At 44.5% G+C, this 19,109-nt stretch overlaps 1 protein-coding gene across 1 annotated transcript in view; it reads right to left on the bottom strand.

The window, feature by feature from the left end:
* The window catches only part of LOC126188618 (opioid-binding protein/cell adhesion molecule homolog), a 342,397-nt gene extending 323,821 nt beyond the window's left edge, over positions 1-18,576 (bottom strand). The window contains exon 1 of the mRNA XM_049930219.1: positions 18,481-18,576. Within this exon, the coding sequence (XP_049786176.1) occupies positions 18,481-18,562 (82 nt within the window). The 5' untranslated portion in view covers positions 18,563-18,576. The remainder of the gene's footprint in view (positions 1-18,480) is intronic.
* Between the last annotated feature and the right edge of the window lie 533 nt (positions 18,577-19,109).

Here is a 19,109-nt window from a genome sequence, read left to right as displayed (position 1 = left end):
TCCTCGCAGAAGTGATGCCTTTAACAAGTCTGGAAGGTGAACGCCCATGTCTCGGTGGACACACCGGTTCCCGTCAAATACCCAAGCTAAGCAGCATGGGATGTGGTTGGCTGTTGGATGGGGACCATCTGGGACAGCATTGGCTGTTGACCTACACGGGTGCGCTCAGCCTTGTCCTGGCAACTCAGCAGGTACGTGACCAAACAGTAGCGACACCAGATCACGCAAACTGACAACAATTCTGAGGGTGGTGTGCTGATCTTACCACCCCTTCGTATCCACATCTGATGAAGCTCGTCGGCTGGAGATGACACGGCCCTTGGTCGATACACTTGGGCGTTGTCAGGTCTGTTTGGTGCAGTAACAAAGATGGAAGTGATGTTACACGCTGTCAGTGTGATGTCATTATGTACACGTGGACAGATTCTCGTTCCTCATGTCTGGTGAGTATGTTCTGTTTGTTCCCGCTTCTACCGTAGCGCTGCGAGGGCTTCCTTCTTTGTCTTCAGTATCGGGCGAGTCATTGTGTGGCTCACATCATTGTTTGTCCCCCAGCATTTGTGACTCAATTTTGACGCGGCGTTGTCCAGCACTGAGATGGCATTCGTTGCTTCCAGGAACATTCCGCGCACAGGCACTGTCAGTTTTAGTTTTGACAAGTCCGTGCAGCATGTACTTACAAGTTCTTTAGAAATTCATGACTGGCTTGTAGGTACGGTCAAGATGACTTCAATAAAGGCTCACACAGCTTACTTCGGTTCTGAATGATATGTGTTTTATGTCAAGTTTCTAGACCCACTTCGGACTGACAGGCTCCTTTGTGGCACGGACAAGTCCCTTTCACTCATCGTGATGGCTCTAATAGTACGGTTATGGCTCTGAGCACTATGGGACTTAACATCTGAGGTCATCAGTCCCCTGGAACTTAGAACTACTTAAACCTAACTAACCTAAGAACATCACACACATCCATGCCCGAGGCAGGCTTCGAACCAGCGACCGTAGCGGTCGCGCGGTTCCAAACTGAAGCGCCTAGAACCGCTCGGCCACTCCGGCCGGCAATAGTACGGTTACTCTGGCGAAAACGGATGTGGAATATACGAATATTAGGATGTTTAATGTTCCGCCCGGAGTTGATGATAGTTTCCTCAAGACCGTCCTGCTTCCATTTGGGGACATACGGAATATATGGTGAGAATGCTGGTCCACTCAACATCGTTTAGACGTTTACAGTGGAGATTGATTCGTGGACATGGTGGTCAAACGGAATGTAATCCCCTCTCATTTGCAGGTGTGTGCATTCCGGGTACATGTAATCTAAACAGGACAAGGGATCTATTTGATGTATAAAGAGAGTGGACAGGTCTGTACAAATTGCCCAAGTCGTGCATAGGTCTTAAAATCCACTTACGAACATCGGAAAAGGTTAACTGAAGCAGACCTGGTTCTCCAAGTGACAGCCATCGTGCCTAACCAAGTTTCTGAGGGGCAACGAGAGCCATTGCGTGATGGTCCTAGAGCCATTTCAGCTGTTAGCCTCGTACAGAGACGTTGCCGGTGTAGTTTTCTCGCCGCCACCGCCTCCGCTTCAAAACAAGCGTGAGTCAGATGGTTCCTCTTCCCTCCTCCGTTATAGTAAAAAGAATCCGTTGGAGGAGGCATCCCCCCTTCCCAACTTCAGATCGGATGATAACATGTTACCTGCTGTTCAAGATTCGAAACCTCCAGTCCCCCATCTGATGTGTCTCCAGAGACCGAGAACGCCTCTTCGGAACTACATAGGGATAGCCCTGTTCCAGAGCTTCGTGCTATATTGACGGACCTGCCGTTCATCCACGAGTCTCCAACGTATTGACACCCTTTTTCTGCACCCTCTGATGGGGAAAGCATGCCACAGGCCGCCACTGATTAGAACCAGATCGACACAAGTGTGCCAATGGAACACGTGGTGACAGTAAAAGATGCATCGTCAGTTTTCGTTTCCGTTGATTCCCACGAACTGCCCCGCCAACCTGTGAGAGAGTGGGATGTATCCTCTCTGCCTGATGCTGACTTTCCACAGGATGCCCCCACGTTGTCCCATGCGGCAGTCACTTCCCGCAAAGCCCCAGTAAAGTGCGTTTTAAACCTGAGCGCGCGGCATAGCGAAAAAAGGAAAAAAAAAAGAAAAACAGAAAGAGGGTAGAAGAGAGGGACACACCTCTTTACTTTCATATTCATCCGTTGACTTTGCGATGAATTGTTCAAAATGGTTCAAATGGATTTCATCACTATGGGACTTATTTTCTGAGGTCATCAGTCCCCTAGAAGTTAGAACCACTCAAACCTAACTAACCTAAGAACATCACACACATCTATGCCCGAGGCAAGATTCGAACCTGCAACCGTAGCGGTCGCGCGGTTCCAAACTGTAGCGCCTAGAACCGCTCGGCCACCCCGGCCGGCTGCGATGGAGTGTGATACACGACTTAAAGGTCTGCTTGCAAGTAATCAACTACATAGTTTTGGTAATAAATGTGAACATAATTAGTTCCGAGCTTAGACTTGCAGCGCTGCAGTGTTTTATTTAGATCTACATCTACGTACATACTGCGCAATCCACCACACGATGCGTGGCGGAGGGTACCTCGTACCACAAACTAGCATCTTCTCTTCGTGTTCCACTCCCAAATAGAAAGAGGGAAAAATGACTGCCCATATGCTTCTGTACGAGCCCTAATCTCTCTTATCTTATCTTTGTGATCTTTCCCCGAAATGTAAGTTGGTAGCAGTTAAATTGTACTGCAGTCAGCCTGAAATGCTGGTTCTCTAAATTTCCTCAGTAGCGATTCACGAAAAGAACGCCTCCTTTCCTCCAGAGACTCCCACCCGAGTTGCTGAAGCATTTCCGTATCACCCGCGTGATGATCAAACCTACCAGTAACAGATCTAGCACCCCGCCTCTGAATTGCTTCTATGTCCTCCCTCAATCCGACCTGATGTGGATCCCAAACGCTGGAGCAGTACTCAAGAATAGGTCTTATTAGTGTTTTATAAGCGGTCTCCTTTACAGATGAACCACATCTTCCCAAAATTCTACCAATGAACCGAAGACGACTATCCGCCTTCCCCACAACTGCCATTACATGCTTGTCCCACTTCACATCGCTCTGCATTGTTACGCCCAAATATTTAATCGACGTGACTGTGTCAAGCGCTACACTACTAATGGAGTATTCAAACATACAAGAGCAGTCGTGATATTTTTGAAAGAAGCTTTATTTGACCATTTTTCTCATCATTTTTCTACTCCCGGCTTTTCTACTTCCTTTAATATGGTTCCTGAGCTATGTACTGGTACTGCTTATTTTTACACATAGGGAGTACCACTGATTGTTTTCAAAGTTCTTGATAACGACCAAGAAACTTTTGTGCTTTACTTTAATTCTCTTTTATGCCCCGTTCACGACCTGGCCGTTCCACAGATTGCGCGCGCCTACATAACGGGGGTGTAGTTTATTTATTTGATAAAACCCCGCAGAAATTTCTGTTGTGTGGAGATTTTAATTGTGTTTTGCGTTCTGTGGATCGAACTACCAATTATAAATTCAATAAGAAGCTAGACGTTTTTGTGCGTTCTTCGCAATTAGGTGATGCGTTGATATGTTACCAACCCACTCTCGTCTGGTATACGTATTCTACGGCTACTACCAGCAGCAGACTCGATCTCTTTTATCTTTCTGATTTTTTATGTGGACAAATATTAGCGATAGACGTGATACTCACTTGTTTCATAGATAAGTGTGCCATAGCTATAACCTTAAATCATGCACCACAACCCATAAAACTGTATCGCCTCCCCTGGATGTTGAACTCGTCTGTCTTAAAGGATCCTACTCTCGAGATTATCGCAGTAGAAGTATGGTGCCGTAGCTTGCGTTCGCAGGACCGTTACCCATCTCTTATGGAATGGTGATCTGGGCATGCTAAACCATTGTTTCGAAGAGCGTTAATGCGTTACGGCGCTGAAAGGGTAACGGATCTTCGTCGGACCCAGGAATTTTATTATTCCGTTTTGTGACAACTTTAGGGCAGTGACAGACAAGCTCCTTTACGTAAAAAGCGATTTCCGCCGTGTTAAGGTGAAGCTTCTTCAGTTAAAGAGCCAACAAACTGAAGGACTCAGGGTGTGATAAAAATCCCGTTCATTCCTACAGCATTAACTGGCCTTCCTATATCAGCTAATCCGATCGCGGATGCGTCGAAAAAGGGTGTGTATCGTGTCCCGTATTCACCCGATTGTCACGCACTGGCGTCCTAACGTGACATTTCCAGAGCGATCTAAAATTATTTTACCGACCTTTACGATGTCCCTGCTACTGATACAATTGTCCCTGATGGATTTACACCTCTCATGGATTGCTGGGTAACTCCCGCATTAAATGACCAATTTTTAAGTGGCTACACTGGACTCGCATTCGGGAGGACGACGGTTCAATCCCGCGTCCGGCCATCCTGATTTAGGTTTTCCGCGATTTCCCTAAATCGCTCCAGGCAAGTGCCGGGATGGTTCCTTTGAAAGGGCACGGCCGACTTCCTTCCCCATCCTTCCCTAATCCGATGAGACTGATGACCTCGCTGTTTGGTCTCTTCCCCCAAACAATCCAAACTATGTGACTATACGCGCGATGATATATACTCCTAAGCGATTATATGTATATTTTTGGCCTATTATACTTCACATAAATGATGTGATCCAGGGCGGAAGAGGGTACTTGATTCCTGACCCTGACCCCTTCAAGGTTGGTAAAATTGTACTAATTCCGAAGACACTGTTAAACTTCACCCTCTCGCATTACTTAATTTCGAATACAAAACTGTTGCCCGGGTGGTCAATAGCCGTTGTCGATATTGATAGAGAAAATTCTTGCTGTTCACCGAAGCTGTGTGCTTGTGCGAACGATTCTGAGTCTTGTAGTCGAATGCCCAGGAATCGTCTCTGTGGCTGCAGCGACTTCTGTCTCTGGAGCCTTCCCTTTTATTGGCTGTAAAAAGGCATTTGGCCGGACCAGCCACGGTTTCTTGATGCAGAAGCTCAAGGCGACCCCTCTCAAACACACTGCGTTTCAGGCATTATCCAGCTTTTCACTGATATTGAAGCATCTGTCGTAGTGAGTGGACATCTTATTCTTCAGATCACCATGCGACAGGGCTTACCGCAGGGGAGCCCACCCAACATGTTGCTTTTTGTCTTGTCGCTAGAACCTCTGCTTCGCCGTATTGCTGATCAGTTACGCGCGTGAAAGGTATAAGGAGAAACCTTCTCGATACGAGCGTACGCGGATGATGTTATGGGATTGCTACGTCATACCGATGACATACCCTTGTTCAAGAATATATTGCATTCTTTTTGTTCTCTCTCTGAGTCCCGCGTTAATGTGCGGATACGTACCCTGTTACCATTGCGAGGTTTTCATCACATTGTTATTCCATGGGGAACGGTGCTTTCTCGCCTCAAATCGTTGCGTATTACCGTAGATCGATATCCGATGAAAATGGCTGCACTAAATTGGCGGAAGGCGACGAATGAACTTCAGGGGGAAATTCTTGAAAATGAGTGCGGTTCCTTTAGTATTCTTCACAAAGAGCAGATCATAGATTTCTACATTTTCAGCAATGTGTATTACGTTGCACAAATATTTCCACTTCCCGCGTTGATTGCGCTCAAACTGATGCAATCATCCGGTCGTTGCCTTTGGAAGAGTCATATATTTCAACGTCGGTATGAAGTATATACTTATATGGATATCCATATCCATACAAGTATATTAGATCTGGCAATACCGGCCACGACCTTTTTTTCTTTTGTGCGGATGCACACATATTCCCCTAACTCTTACGGGACTTGGTAAGAATGTCTTCCACGAGTAATGAGTGTGTTGGGGTGGCACACTACGAATGTAGTGAGTGGACATACAAGGTGAGAATGTGGGTCTCACGGGAGCGTGCACGAGATACTCCCTGCAGTCGCGCTATCCTCTGTGCCGTCGGTTGTTCAGATGGATAGAGCGTCTGCCATGTAAGCATGAGATCCCGGGTTCGAGTCCCGGTCGCGGCACACATTTTCCCCTGCTCCCGTTGATATATATCAACGTTCGTCGGCAGCTGACGGTAGCAATATAATTCTAATTTCGGTATGAAGTGGTTGCGAGACCACACTTCCTTTGAGGGTGGGGGCTCCCCAGTATCACAGTGCAGGCTTCAGTGTTGTTTATATAGCGTAACGTTTTAACATATATTCATCCTGTTACATCTCGATTATTTACGTTTCTTCCACTGGCCGGTATGATTCCCCCTCCCGATGTTGGCCGGATCAACTCTAAGCTGCGGCACATACGTGAATTTTTCATTACAATAAGTTTTCTGGGAGTCGACATTTTATCTGGGACACACCTTACCACCATATCTTTGCTTTCTTATTGGGAACTACAATCACCCATCTTCCTAGATGACATAGCCGCTCTATTGATATGCTGGAAAACAGTGTGGTTTCTCGTTAGTCATATCATATTCCGGCTGGAAGTCGCGTTATCGTGGTATAAGGTCACACACAATTTGATCCCGACCAGCGAACGCCGCCATCGCATTGGTCTTAGACCGACCGGTCTTTGCGGCGCATGTCATCAACCTGATACATTACCACACAGGCTTGTCTCTTGTGGACGAGAACACAGGCACTGGATTCACCGACAACTGGCTTTCCTTACCCGGTCAGCTGAAGCTGCTTTCTCGGCTGATCTTCTTCTGCGTCCAGACTTTTCCATTTTCCCTCGGACGAAGACTAGTTCGATTGTGTAGTTCCTCAGACACTACGCCCACTATCTAGTCTGGTACGACAATGATCCTGACCACCGTGTTTTCCGCCAATATATGGTGATCGGAATGGCAGAGGCTTCCACGTTATCCTGCTTTATTTACGGATATGATGCACCTGGTCTTCAAAAGCCAAGGAATTGGATAGCTTTTCTTGTTGTTTTTTTTTTCACCCTTTTCCTTGTTCTTGTGCCTTCTTTGATTGTGTTATTCTCAGGGAAATAAACTGTTTCCTTTTGGACCCAGAATTGAGGAATTTATGTCTATCCAGTTTTAGTTTCATAAAAGAGAAAAAAAGGTAAAAAAAATATAAAATACAAAGAAAAATAACAAACCTCATATTACGTTCATGTGAGGGCCCAGCACAGGGTACAGTGACAGTGACAGGCGGGGAGGACGCTACGGGTCTACGGGTAGCGTCTTTGACTACTAATTGAAAGGTCCTTGGTCCCGGGTTCTAAATCCGCCATATTAAATGTTGAAAAAATCATAATCAATGGCGACTGAAAGCTTCAGGGATATGAAGTCACCCTCATTCTGACAATCCCTTCGCAAAAGAGGGTAGAGGAACGGACATAGTTTCAGCGCGCTCTCTTGCCCTTTGGTGAGAAACTTATGGAGGAAGAATCAGAAATTATCAACGGCATTAGCATGCAGAAAGAAACCACATAGATACATACTGTGTATCCACAGGGCATGTGGCCTGCAATTGAAAATGTGCCATGGGGATTTCTCTGACGGACTAGCTCCCATTCAGATCTCCTGGAGGGGCTGCAAAGAGGGACGTGTAAATGGGAAAAAGATTTAATAACCAACGACAGTATAACGTTCTACCAGTCGGGGCGTGGACTGCCAGAAGTTTGAACCTGGTAGGCAAGCTAGGAAATCTGGAAAGGGAAATGGAAGTCTAATCATGAGGGGCTGGAATGCAGTTGTAGGGGAAGGAATAGAAGAAAGAGTTACGAGTGAATATAGGATAGGTAGAAGGAATAAGAGAGGAGAAAGTCTAATTGAGGTCTCAAATAAATTTGAGCTAGTAATAGCGAATATTCGATTAAAGAATCACAACAGGAACAGGTATACTTGGAAATGGCCGTTAGATACGGGAAGCTTTCTGTTAGATTATATCATGGTCACACAGAGATGCCGAAATCAGACACTGGATTGTAAAGTGTATCCAGGAGCAGATACAGACTCAGATAATAATTTAGTAGTGATGAAAAGCAGGCTGAAGTTTAAGAGATTAGCCAAGAAAAATCAATGCGCAAAGAAATGGGATACGGAAGTACTATACAAATACTGCGACAAGGGACAACTCAGTAGGCAGTTTGGCTGAAGAGGAATGGGCATGTCTAAGGAGGACAATCCCAGAAGTTGGAAAGAAAAAGGTAGGCAAAAATAAGATAACTTAGAAGGAACCACGCGTAACGCAAGGAATACTTCAGATGATCGACGATGAAAGAAGGAAAGAAATTTATGAGTACAGAAATACAAGTCACTTAGGAACGAAATAAATGGCTAGTGCGGGGAAGCTGGCTGTAGGAGAAATACGAAGAAATCCCAAAGTTAGGATTGTTAGAACGACTGACACAGCATACAGAAAAATCAAAACAACCTTCAACGAAATTAAACGTAAGGGCGGTAACATTAATCCTGCAGTGGGAATTCCATTGCTGAATGCAGTGGAGAGAGCGGATAGGTGGAAAGAGTACACTCAAGGCATGACATGAGGGGGAAGACTAGCCTGATGAGGTGTTAGGGGAAGAAACTGACTCGATGTAGAAGATGTAGGGCGTCCAGTGTTAGAATCAGGATTTCAGAGAGCTTTGGAAGAATTATTATCGAATAAGGGGCATATATAGGTAACATTCAATCTGAATTTCTAAAATCATTGGGTGAAGTGGCCCAGAACGACTATGTACGCTGGTGTGTAGGATGTACGAGTTTGGCAATGTACATCTGACTTCTCGTAAAACATAATCTACATAGTTCCGAAGGCTGCAAGAGCCGTCAAATGATAGAATTATCACACAAGTTTTTGATAAGAGCAATATACGGAAAAATGGAAAAAAATTGATGATGTGTCCGATTGAAGTCAGTTTGGCTTTAAGAATGGAAAGTCATGAGAGTGGGAATTCTGACGTTGCGGTTGATAATGGAAGTAATCCTGAAGGAGAATGAAGGCATGGTCATAGGATTTGTCGACTTGGAAAAGCGTTCGACTATGTGAAATGGTTCAAGATGTTCGAAATTAATATAATTCTCATTTCGGTATGAAGTGGTTGCGAAGAAAAATAGGGTATCTGTAGGGTAAGACAAGTAATATATAGATCTACAAGGGAACCATAACAGTGGGAGAAAACCAACGAAGTGCTCGGATGAAAAATTCTGTAAGACAGGTTCAAAATGGCTCTGAGCACTATGGAACTTAACATCTGAGTTCATCAGTCCCCTAGAACTTAGAATTACTTAAACCTAACTAACCTAAGGACATCACTCACATCCATTCCCGAGGCAGGATTCGAACCTGCGACCGTAGCGGTCGCGTGATTCCAGACAGAAGCGCCTAGAACCGCTAGGCCACACCGGCCGGCTGTAAGACAGGAATGTATACTTTCGCCCCTACTGTTCAATCCATACAGCGAAGAAGGAATTACGGAAATAAAAGAAAGATTCAAAAGTAGTATTCACATTCAAGGTGAAAGGATGTGAATAATAAGATTCGCTGATGTCATTGCTATCCTCAATAAAAGTGGAAAAGAATTACGTGTTCGGCTGAATGAGTACAGAATACGGATTTGGAGTAAGTCAAAGAAAGAAGAAAGTAATGAGAAGTAGGAGAAATGAGAACAACGACAAAGTTAACATCAGGATGAGTGATCACAAAGTAGATGAAGTTAAGTAATTCTGCTATTTATTCAGCAAAACAACCCATGACAGTCGGAGAAAGGAGGACATAAAAAGCATAGTAGCACTGGCAAACAGGGCATTTCTGCCCAAAAGAATCAGTATCAAACATAAGCTCTAATTTGATGAACATCATTTCAATTACCCCACTATAATTAAATTGAGTCTTAGTATTTCCCTTTTCAGATGTTCTAGTTTCCCAGCACTTTCACTGACAGTCCTCGTCCCCACTCGTAGAACGTTACCCTTCCGTTGGTACTTCAGTCTCTTTCCCATGGTCACCTGTCCCTGGGCAGTCCCCACGCGGAGTTCCGATTGGGGGTCTATTCTGGAATCCTTTGCCAACGAAGAGATCATCACGACACTTTTTCAAATACAAGCCACGTGTCCTGTAGGTATGTACGAGGGCCTTTAATGCAGTGGTTTCCATTTCCTTCTACATCGTCATTTGGGTGATAATTTTTTATTCTTCCGCTGTAAGGCAGTTTCCCACCCCAAGGGCAAGAGACTGCGCTGAATCTCTGCCCACTTCTCCGCTTGTATGACAAGGCGTTGGCAGAATAAAGATGACTTCTTATCTCGGAACTCTTCGGCCACCACTGCTAATGATTTTTATTCAAAATTTAAACGATGGCGGGGTTCGAACACGGGATAAAAACATTTTTAGCAGTATCCAAAGGCGCTACCCCATGACCACCGATGCATTCGTATTTAAGGAGTGCTTAGCAGTTCATTGTAACTTGTTTTGGCGGTGAGAAGAGTGTTGCATTAGTTTGATGAATGTGTACGCTGAGGGAACAAAATAGCTACACCAGGAACGCGTTGTGCGATGTAAGCAAAATGTGGTAGCCGGGCTTCTATATCTGAAAAATGATGGCTGTTCAGATTTCGCTCCATTCGGATAAGAGTGGAACTATTAGCGCCACTACGACGATGCAAAACAGATTTATTTTAAATACATACTGTAGCGGTCGTGAGCGTTAGTTACCTTTGAGACAGGGCGTGGCGAGCTGATGACATTCAAGAATGCCTATAAGGCGACGAAGAAACCGTTATCAACACTGAGTTTGAATGAGGTCATGCAATAGGGCCACCAGAAGCTGAATGTTCCTTCTGCAATACTGAAGAAAGTCTTGGTATGAATATAGCTTCTGTATATGACAGCTGGCAGCGTTGGTCACGAGAATTTACGGTCGCAAGAAGACCGGGTTGTGGACGGCCACGTGGTACTGCCTCGAGGGAAGACCATCGTGTTCGGCGTATGGCTCTGGGACATCTTACTGCATCTGCAGCAGCAATGTGATCAGCCGTTGGCTCCACAGTGACACAACAAACTCTTACAAGTCGGTTAGTTCAATGAGAGCTCCGAGCCACATGCCGTGTACGATGCATTCCACTGACCCCTAACCACCACCACTTGCGACTTCAGTGGGGAGAAGCGGGAGCTCATTGGAGGGCAGTGTGGAGGTCTGTTGTGTTTTCTAATGAAATCTGGTTCTGCCTCCATGACTGTGATGGCCGCGTGTTGATTGTGAGAAGGCAAGTGAGAGCCAGCAACTATCTACGTGCTAGATGTACTGGACTGTCATCTTTTGTTTCGATCTGGGGAGAGATTTCGTATGAGAGCAGGATCAATCTCGTGTTTGTCTCATGCATCATCAAATATCTGCGTCAGTTCGTCAGTTTGGTGATTCGACCTGTTGTGCTGCTATTCATGAACAGCATTCCAGTGTTTGATTTCCAACAGGATAACGCTCGCCCATATACTGCTGCTGCAATCCACCATGCCCTACAGAGGGTCGGCATGATGTCTTGTCCTGCTCGATCTGTCTCCAATCCAACACATATCGGATATCAACGGATGACATCACCAGCATCATCCACAAACGGTATTAACTGTCGCTGTGAAGCTGACGAAGTGCCATATGCATGGAATTTCATGCAACAAACTGACATCCGACACCTGTACAACACAATGCAGATACGTCTGCATACTTGCATTCAACAGTCTGGTGCATATAGCCGTTGTTAATATACCACCACTTCACATTTTCAATGACTTGTCTTGCGCTTGTTAATTTGTGATATTGCTACGTTAAACACCTAAATATGTTACCTAGACAAATGTATTCCCCGAATATTTTTACTCCAAATGACTCTTTTTTGTGAAATTATTCTGTCAGACGATGGCATGCATATTACAATCTATGTACACCCCTTACAGTACCTTTACAGTATTAATGACCTCTTGGCAAGTGAGGTGCGTCGTCTCAACTCTCTTTCTACTCGCTCATACCTACCATTCTAGCGTAGCAACGTGCTCCATGACTCACTAGGGACCCTTGCTCAGGGCTTTAAGCCGCGCGGCATTAGCCGAGCGGTCTCAGGCGCTGCAGTCATGGACTGTGCGGCTGGTCCAGGCGGAGGTTCGAGTCCTCCCTCGGGCATGGGTGTGTTTTTTTGTGCTTAGGATAATTTAGGTTAAGTAGAGTGTAAGCTTAGGGACAGATGACCTTCGCAGTTAAGTCCTATAAGATTTCACACACATTTGAACATTTTTCATTGCTTCAAGTGTTCAGGGCCCTGTCCATCCACCCACACTAATCTCCGTATTTTGAGACGTGAGGTGAACAAAGTTGCACTACGGGCAATGGGTATGACTGAAACAAATGACAACCAAGTGTTCTCGTTCAGAATTGAACTGGCATGTGTGCTACAATTCACACTTAATCTGTCCTCTAAAATCCACACATCGCTGCCCATACATTTCCCGTGGGCGATTTTCCATGAATAGGGAATTACGTCAGACCACAGATGCTGTGCCACATTACAGTACCATTGCCAATAATAGTTCCGTGATGGAGTGTGCTGTCTGTCTGGACACATTGTCTGATTCCTATCAATTGCACTGGCATCATACCTGTTGTCATTTCTCCGTTCTTTCATCACTCCGACGGCTGATATATATGGCATCAAGACTTTCCTGTCACTAGATACGCCGAACTATTTGCTTCGCCGATGTGACTGGAGCATTCTCTCTCCATGCCAGGTGTCAACTACACCCGTGTGCATTTATAGAGACTATATTTACCTGTCATACAGGCCGATGTGAATAACAGATCACAGTCTAAATCAAAGTTTACTATTAGGCCTTAGCTTTGCGTAACTGAAATAATTCATGAGTACGGGCAGAACTACGCTGAAGAAAGTAAACGATTTTCTGAAATGATTGAAATTGGTGCATGAATCAAAATGAAAAAAAAGTCCCACTTCCCGTATATTTGATATGGTACTGACTATCACTGTCATTCAGGTTCTTGTCCATAAATTTTTCGTTTAAGTAATTTACATATCAAAACTTTGTTTACCTCCTTGGTAACATTTCCTTTAACGATAGGTGTCTTTTTTGTGTAGTGAGCCAAAAATTAAGTGAGTAACAAACAGAAAAAGTATAAAAATCAGTTTTATTCAATATTTAATTGAAAGAAGCACTCTAAATCAAACCATACTTTCCCTGATGACTGAAGTCTATTGAATCCGTACATTTCCCTACGAACATCCAATGGGAATCGGCCGTAGCACCCACTCGAGCGTTCTTTCGAGTGTCTCTCACAGACGAGCGCAGCCCTCGTTATTTCAGGAATAACAAACTGTTCCCATGCATGAAACTCTAAGTCATCCATCATCCCACCATTCTCCCTCTAAAATACTCCTCTGGCTGTCTCAGCTCCTGCATTTAATTGCTTCGGTGGCCAATGTTCTGTAAAATCGGACTCAATGTTCTTCCCCCCTCAGCCGCTTCAGCACGCAACCCTCTTCGGGGCAAGCTGCCGCTAGCTGCAATATTTCTTTTCGTCGTGCCTTACACCACCAAACAACCGAGCGCGAAACTAACTTCTGCTTTTGGTAGGAGGCTACCAATACGAAACTGCCTGTTTGTTGTTTCCGAGACTTTGCCGTTTCTCATTTGAACTCGTTTGTGTCATTCAGTAATCCCTCCCCCCCCCCCTCCCCTCCGCCCCTCTCTCTCTCCATCATTCACCAGTGACGAAAGAAAATAGTAAAACCAAGAACGAGTTGTGCCACATAAGTGAAGGTTGATATGCATGTTTCTAAACCTGAAAGATGATGTCGGTACAAATATCATCACCGAGCGAGGTGGCGCAGTGGCTAGCACACTGAACTTGTATTCAAGAGGACAACGGTTCAATCCCGCGTCGGGCCATCCTGAGTTAGGTTTCCGTGACTTACCTAAATCGCTCCAGCCAAATTCCGGCATTGTTCCTTGGCACGACCGACTTCCTTCCCCGCCCTTCCCTAGTCCGATGAGACAGATGACCTCGCTGTCTGGTCTCCTCCCCCAAACAACCCAATCCAACCCCAACCGAAATTTCGCTCCAGTCGCATAGGAGTGGCACTAGTAGCGCCACCAGAAGAAGGAAAACTGATTTCCTTTAATACACGCTGTAGCGATCGTGAGCGTTGTTTACCTGTGAAGCTGGACGTGGTGAGTTGATGTTAGTCAAGTATGCCTTTAAGGCGACAAACACTACGTTAGCAAGACCCCAATGAGGTTGGAGGAAGTCGTATAACAGAGCTACAAGTTGCATATTCCTTCTGTGATATTGTTGGAAGACTTGACAGGAGTGTAGCCACTGTACAGGGTAGCTGACAGCGGTCGTCACGAGAAAGTGCGCTCGCAAGAAGCCCGGGCTCCGGACGGCCACGTGGTGCTGCAGATGGGGGAGCCCATCGTCTAAGGCGTAGGACTCTGACGCATCGTACTGCATCTGCAGCAGCATTTTGAGCAGCAGTTGGGACCATAGTGATACTACGAACTCTTACAAATTGGTTAATTCAAGGACAACTTTAAGCCAAGTGCCGTATAGCGAGCATTCTACTGACTTCCGAGCGCCGCCATTTACGACTTGAGTGGTGTCAAGCAAGAGCTCTATGTAGGGCATGGTGTAGGTCTGCTGTGTTTTCTGATGAAAGCTGGTTCTGCATAGGTGCCAGTGTTATCCATGTGTTGATTAGAACGAGGCCAGTTGTGTACCTGCAACCAAGCTGCTTGCGTGCTAGACACACAGGACATACACATAGATTTATGGTCTGGGGTGAGATTTCGTATGACAGCAGGAGCACTTAAATGGTTATCCCACGCACCCTGATTGCATATCTGTACGCCTGTCAGGTGATTTGTCTTGTCGTGCTGCCATTCAGGAACAGCATTTCAGGGTGTGGTTTCCAACAGGATAACACTCGCTCATATGCTGCTGTTGAAACCGAACATGTTCTACCGAGTGTTGACATCTTGCCTTGGCCTGTTCGATCACCAGATTCCAGTCGAGCTTGTATCGAACATCACTGGACAACAACCCCAGCGTCATCTGCAAACAACATTAATCGTCCCTGTGTTGACCTACCAAGTGCTACAGGCATGGAACTCCATCTCACAGACTGATAACACAATTCATACACGTTTGTATGCTTGAATTCAACATTCTCATTGTTCCTATACAAGCAATTCATATTAATTGCAATGACTTATCTCAGGCTTACATTAGCCTGTGATCGTTTAATCTTAATCACTTAAACATGTTACCTAGAGAAATTTATTGCCGAAATTAGTTTACATTAATTATTTTTTGTGTTGAGGTTTTTCCATTGATGTGTATAAATAAATGTGTATGTATGTAAGTGTGTATGTGTGTGTGTGTGTGTGTGTGTGTGTGTGTGTGTGTTTGTGTGTGTGTGGTCCAGCATAAATCTGGAATGTCTCCAGCAATTTGGACCAAATCTAGTGGTTTTATTAACTTGAAACATATACTTCTTGGGGTACGAATTTTTAAGAGCCAGCTGGAAATCATACATGAAAACATAATAAAAGACAGGCTATAATAGCGTCGAATACGTTGTTACCGACGTTAATGTGACAGTCTCAAAGAATGGAGTAAAACACATCAAAATCGGTCGTACAGCGTATACTGGAGACAGCAGATAAGACGATGTGGTGATCAATCCACTGAATCTGAAATATTATAGATGGTAGCAGCCTGTTTACTGACGTCATATGTTAATGCATGAAAAAATTACAGTGGTTACGCCTCTTCTCGTCCGTTACTTTGTATGATAAACTAATCCCAATTTTAATTATAGATAAGTTTCGTAAAAGTTGATTATTTTCATTATATTCAGCACAATACTAACGATGGCATCATTTCAATACAACGAATCTTGTTAGAAACTTTCCAGCTCTCTATATGTATCAAACAAATCTTAAAAGTTTTAGGTTCGATTTTCTACACACACCATCTTATAAATTGTCTTATCATTTCACGTAGAGCTGCAGACATTCCTTTACCTGCAGTAACATTCCAGGATCAGCGATAAAATAATTTTCATGAAATGTATGACCAAGAGGTAATCTTATATGCATAGGCAAGATCGATAAACGTGTTCCGGGGCTCCGGTTTCTCAAGTGCGGCCACTCACGAGAATATAGATCGACAGAAGCACTTCAATTTCTATAAACTTGCGTCTTGTCCATCCACCGCATTCCATTGCTGGCTTTAAACACCAACTGATAACTTATTAAATAACACAGGATCAGAGAAACAGTACATAACGCAGGGCAAGAAAGGTCAGCAACTTTGAAACTGCTGTGGTTATGTACTGAGGCCTGAAGCAGAGCACAAATAAAGATTCACATTAATTTGTTACAGTAAAATGAGTAACAAAATTCATACAAAAACATATTATACACATGTACTGACTGCTGAAGCAGAACGCAAATAAAGATTCACATTAATTTGTTACAGCAAAATTATTAGCAAAACTCACACAAAAGCTCGAATTTCATCACTGGTACGACTTAATTTTTAATATCCAATGGTTACGTGGTGACAACGCGATGCAAGATTAGACGAACTTCTAAACATAAGATGCTATACAATATGTGTAATAAGACTAGTCTCTGTACCTATAACTGCAGAAGTAATTCCAACACACCTGCACTTCAGCATTTGCCGATACATATAAACAAAAATAACTCTAGCCTTCTTTCTTAAATGTAATACGTATCGATAGACTGATGTTTGTTGGTATTCAGTCGAATAATAGAAATACTATAAAAGCCACTCCATGTATTAGATAAATTCTGCCACTGGCTTTCATGTTCTTTATCTATCCAGCCTCAAGAATGAACAGAGAATGTTATTAGCCGTTTATGTAGATAACATATGCAACCAGTCGCTTTCATTCGTCATCCATAAGGAATATACTGAATTTACTCCTATATCGCCAGGTAAACCTACAATGAACGTCTACAAAATTAAAACTGTGGCTGCTTAGCGCAACACATCTCTATAAACGGAAGCGTGGCAGGTCGTCATCCACAGTGAACAGAAAGGTATCTATGAATCCCACAGTGCTGATACTAGATCTGGTCTTTGTACGGATGCAGTAGAGCTTCTCCTGTTTTCTCAAATAACGGAAGACAAATATCAGAGTTGTCTCTTAAAAAAAGGTCACCGCCCTTTCCCCTCCACCCTTTGACCAATTAAATGTAATGCCTCGTCTCCAATGACTTGCATAGTGAGACAAAAACTAGTTCTTTGTTGTCTGTATAGAGTGAAAGAGTTAATACGAAAGTAGCCAGACCAGTACAAAAATGGCTCTGAGCACTATGGGACTTAACATCTATGGTCATCAGTCCAGACCAGTACAAATTGCATAATTTCTTACAGACTACCACGAACAGTTGTCTAAAGAGAATTGCAGAATACAAACTGTTTAAAAAAAACACTTGTATTAAACCAGGCAAACATTAAGCTGAAGAAAAAAATGTGCTGTCAGGTAAAACAACAAATTAAACAGCCGATGATGGAGCAGCAGCACCGAAACATATGTTAGAAAAACATGGAAAAGAGGAAAGTGTTATGTGCATTGTTTATGGAAACGTAGGGATAAATAGGAAGCGTTTTGAAGATAATTTACCTCGCTTTATAAAATGTCCTACTTTTGTCCATCTCCCATGTTATAAGTACTCCTATGTATACAAAGTCGGAACTCTGAAGGTACATTTCATGACTTGCTCTACATTGAACCAAGTCCCCATTAATAAATTTACACAATTTTCTTATCACTGTCTTTCAAAGCGCGGCCTTACGTCCAGCTCACTGATGGTTGAATGTCACGTACCCTTAATCATTTTTCACGTATGTGATGTCCCTCTCTCTCTGTCCACCCTTACCTGTCTCTCTCTCGCTCTCTCTCTCTCTCACACACACACACACACACACACACACACACACGCACACGCACACGCACACACACGTAGACGTACACACTCATTTCCGTCTGACGTTTCCAACTGAACTCATATATGGACACACATTGGCAGATGCCACATGCCCGTGGTTTCTTCTAGACAACACAGTTCGTCACCTACATTAAATCGACGTGTCCTGTTCACTGAAAAACGATATTACCGAAATGGATGAAAGTATGAATATAGAATGTTATTTTTTTGCCAGTTGCTGAAGCCGTGTGCAGCGAAATTAAGGGAGGCAATTCCGCCCGCCAATTCACGCGATGTACCACCTGTTCGAGAAGACGGTTCGTACTATTACCAAGCGGCGCCTCTGTTGTGACAACAGGTTCGCGGTGTACGTTTAGAAGGCAGTGACACTAGAGAGCGGCGGCGGCGCGCCGACTTACCGGCAGCGTCTCCAGTGGCGGGCTGTGGGCGCAGCGCCAGCAGCAGCGTCAGTGGCGCCAGCAGCAGAGGGGAGCGCGCCATGCGGACTCGGCGCCAGCCGCATGCCGACTGCGGCCAACGCGCCGCCGGCCGCTCGCCACGCAACTCCGTCTGCGCATGCGCGCCACTCACGCGACCGGATGCTTGCCACCAGCTTCCAGTTGACGTAGTACTATGACTCCCGATCTTCCCATTCGTTGTAATTGTTCGAGAAATTTCCTTCGGATTCGTCACTGTGCGCTCATCTCGACCACTGTTGCAGATGACCTTCGTGAGAGCGATGTCGAACATGGAATTCAAAGATATCAATTCACTCATTATTCACTCAGTATGCTCGGAAGGAGCTGAATATCCTGAAACGGCGTCTTTTTACTATTTAAAAGAGAATCCACAACGAGAACAGAAATATACCCAAATACATTCAAAGACAAAAAACAAACAAGGCACCACGAAGGAAATATCCGAATGGGACAGAAATTGGTAGATGTGATGTACATGTACAGATAAACAAATGACTACAATTGCAGAAAAAGTGCCGGCCGGTGTGGCCGAGCGGTTCTAGGCGCTTCAGTCTGGAACCGCACGACCG

This window comes from Schistocerca cancellata, chromosome 5, assembly GCF_023864275.1.
Source record: "Schistocerca cancellata isolate TAMUIC-IGC-003103 chromosome 5, iqSchCanc2.1, whole genome shotgun sequence".
Lineage (NCBI taxonomy): Eukaryota > Metazoa > Arthropoda > Insecta > Orthoptera > Acrididae > Schistocerca > Schistocerca cancellata.
The sequence above is the reverse complement of the archived record's forward strand: the minus strand, read 5'-3'. Positions and strand labels throughout refer to the sequence as shown.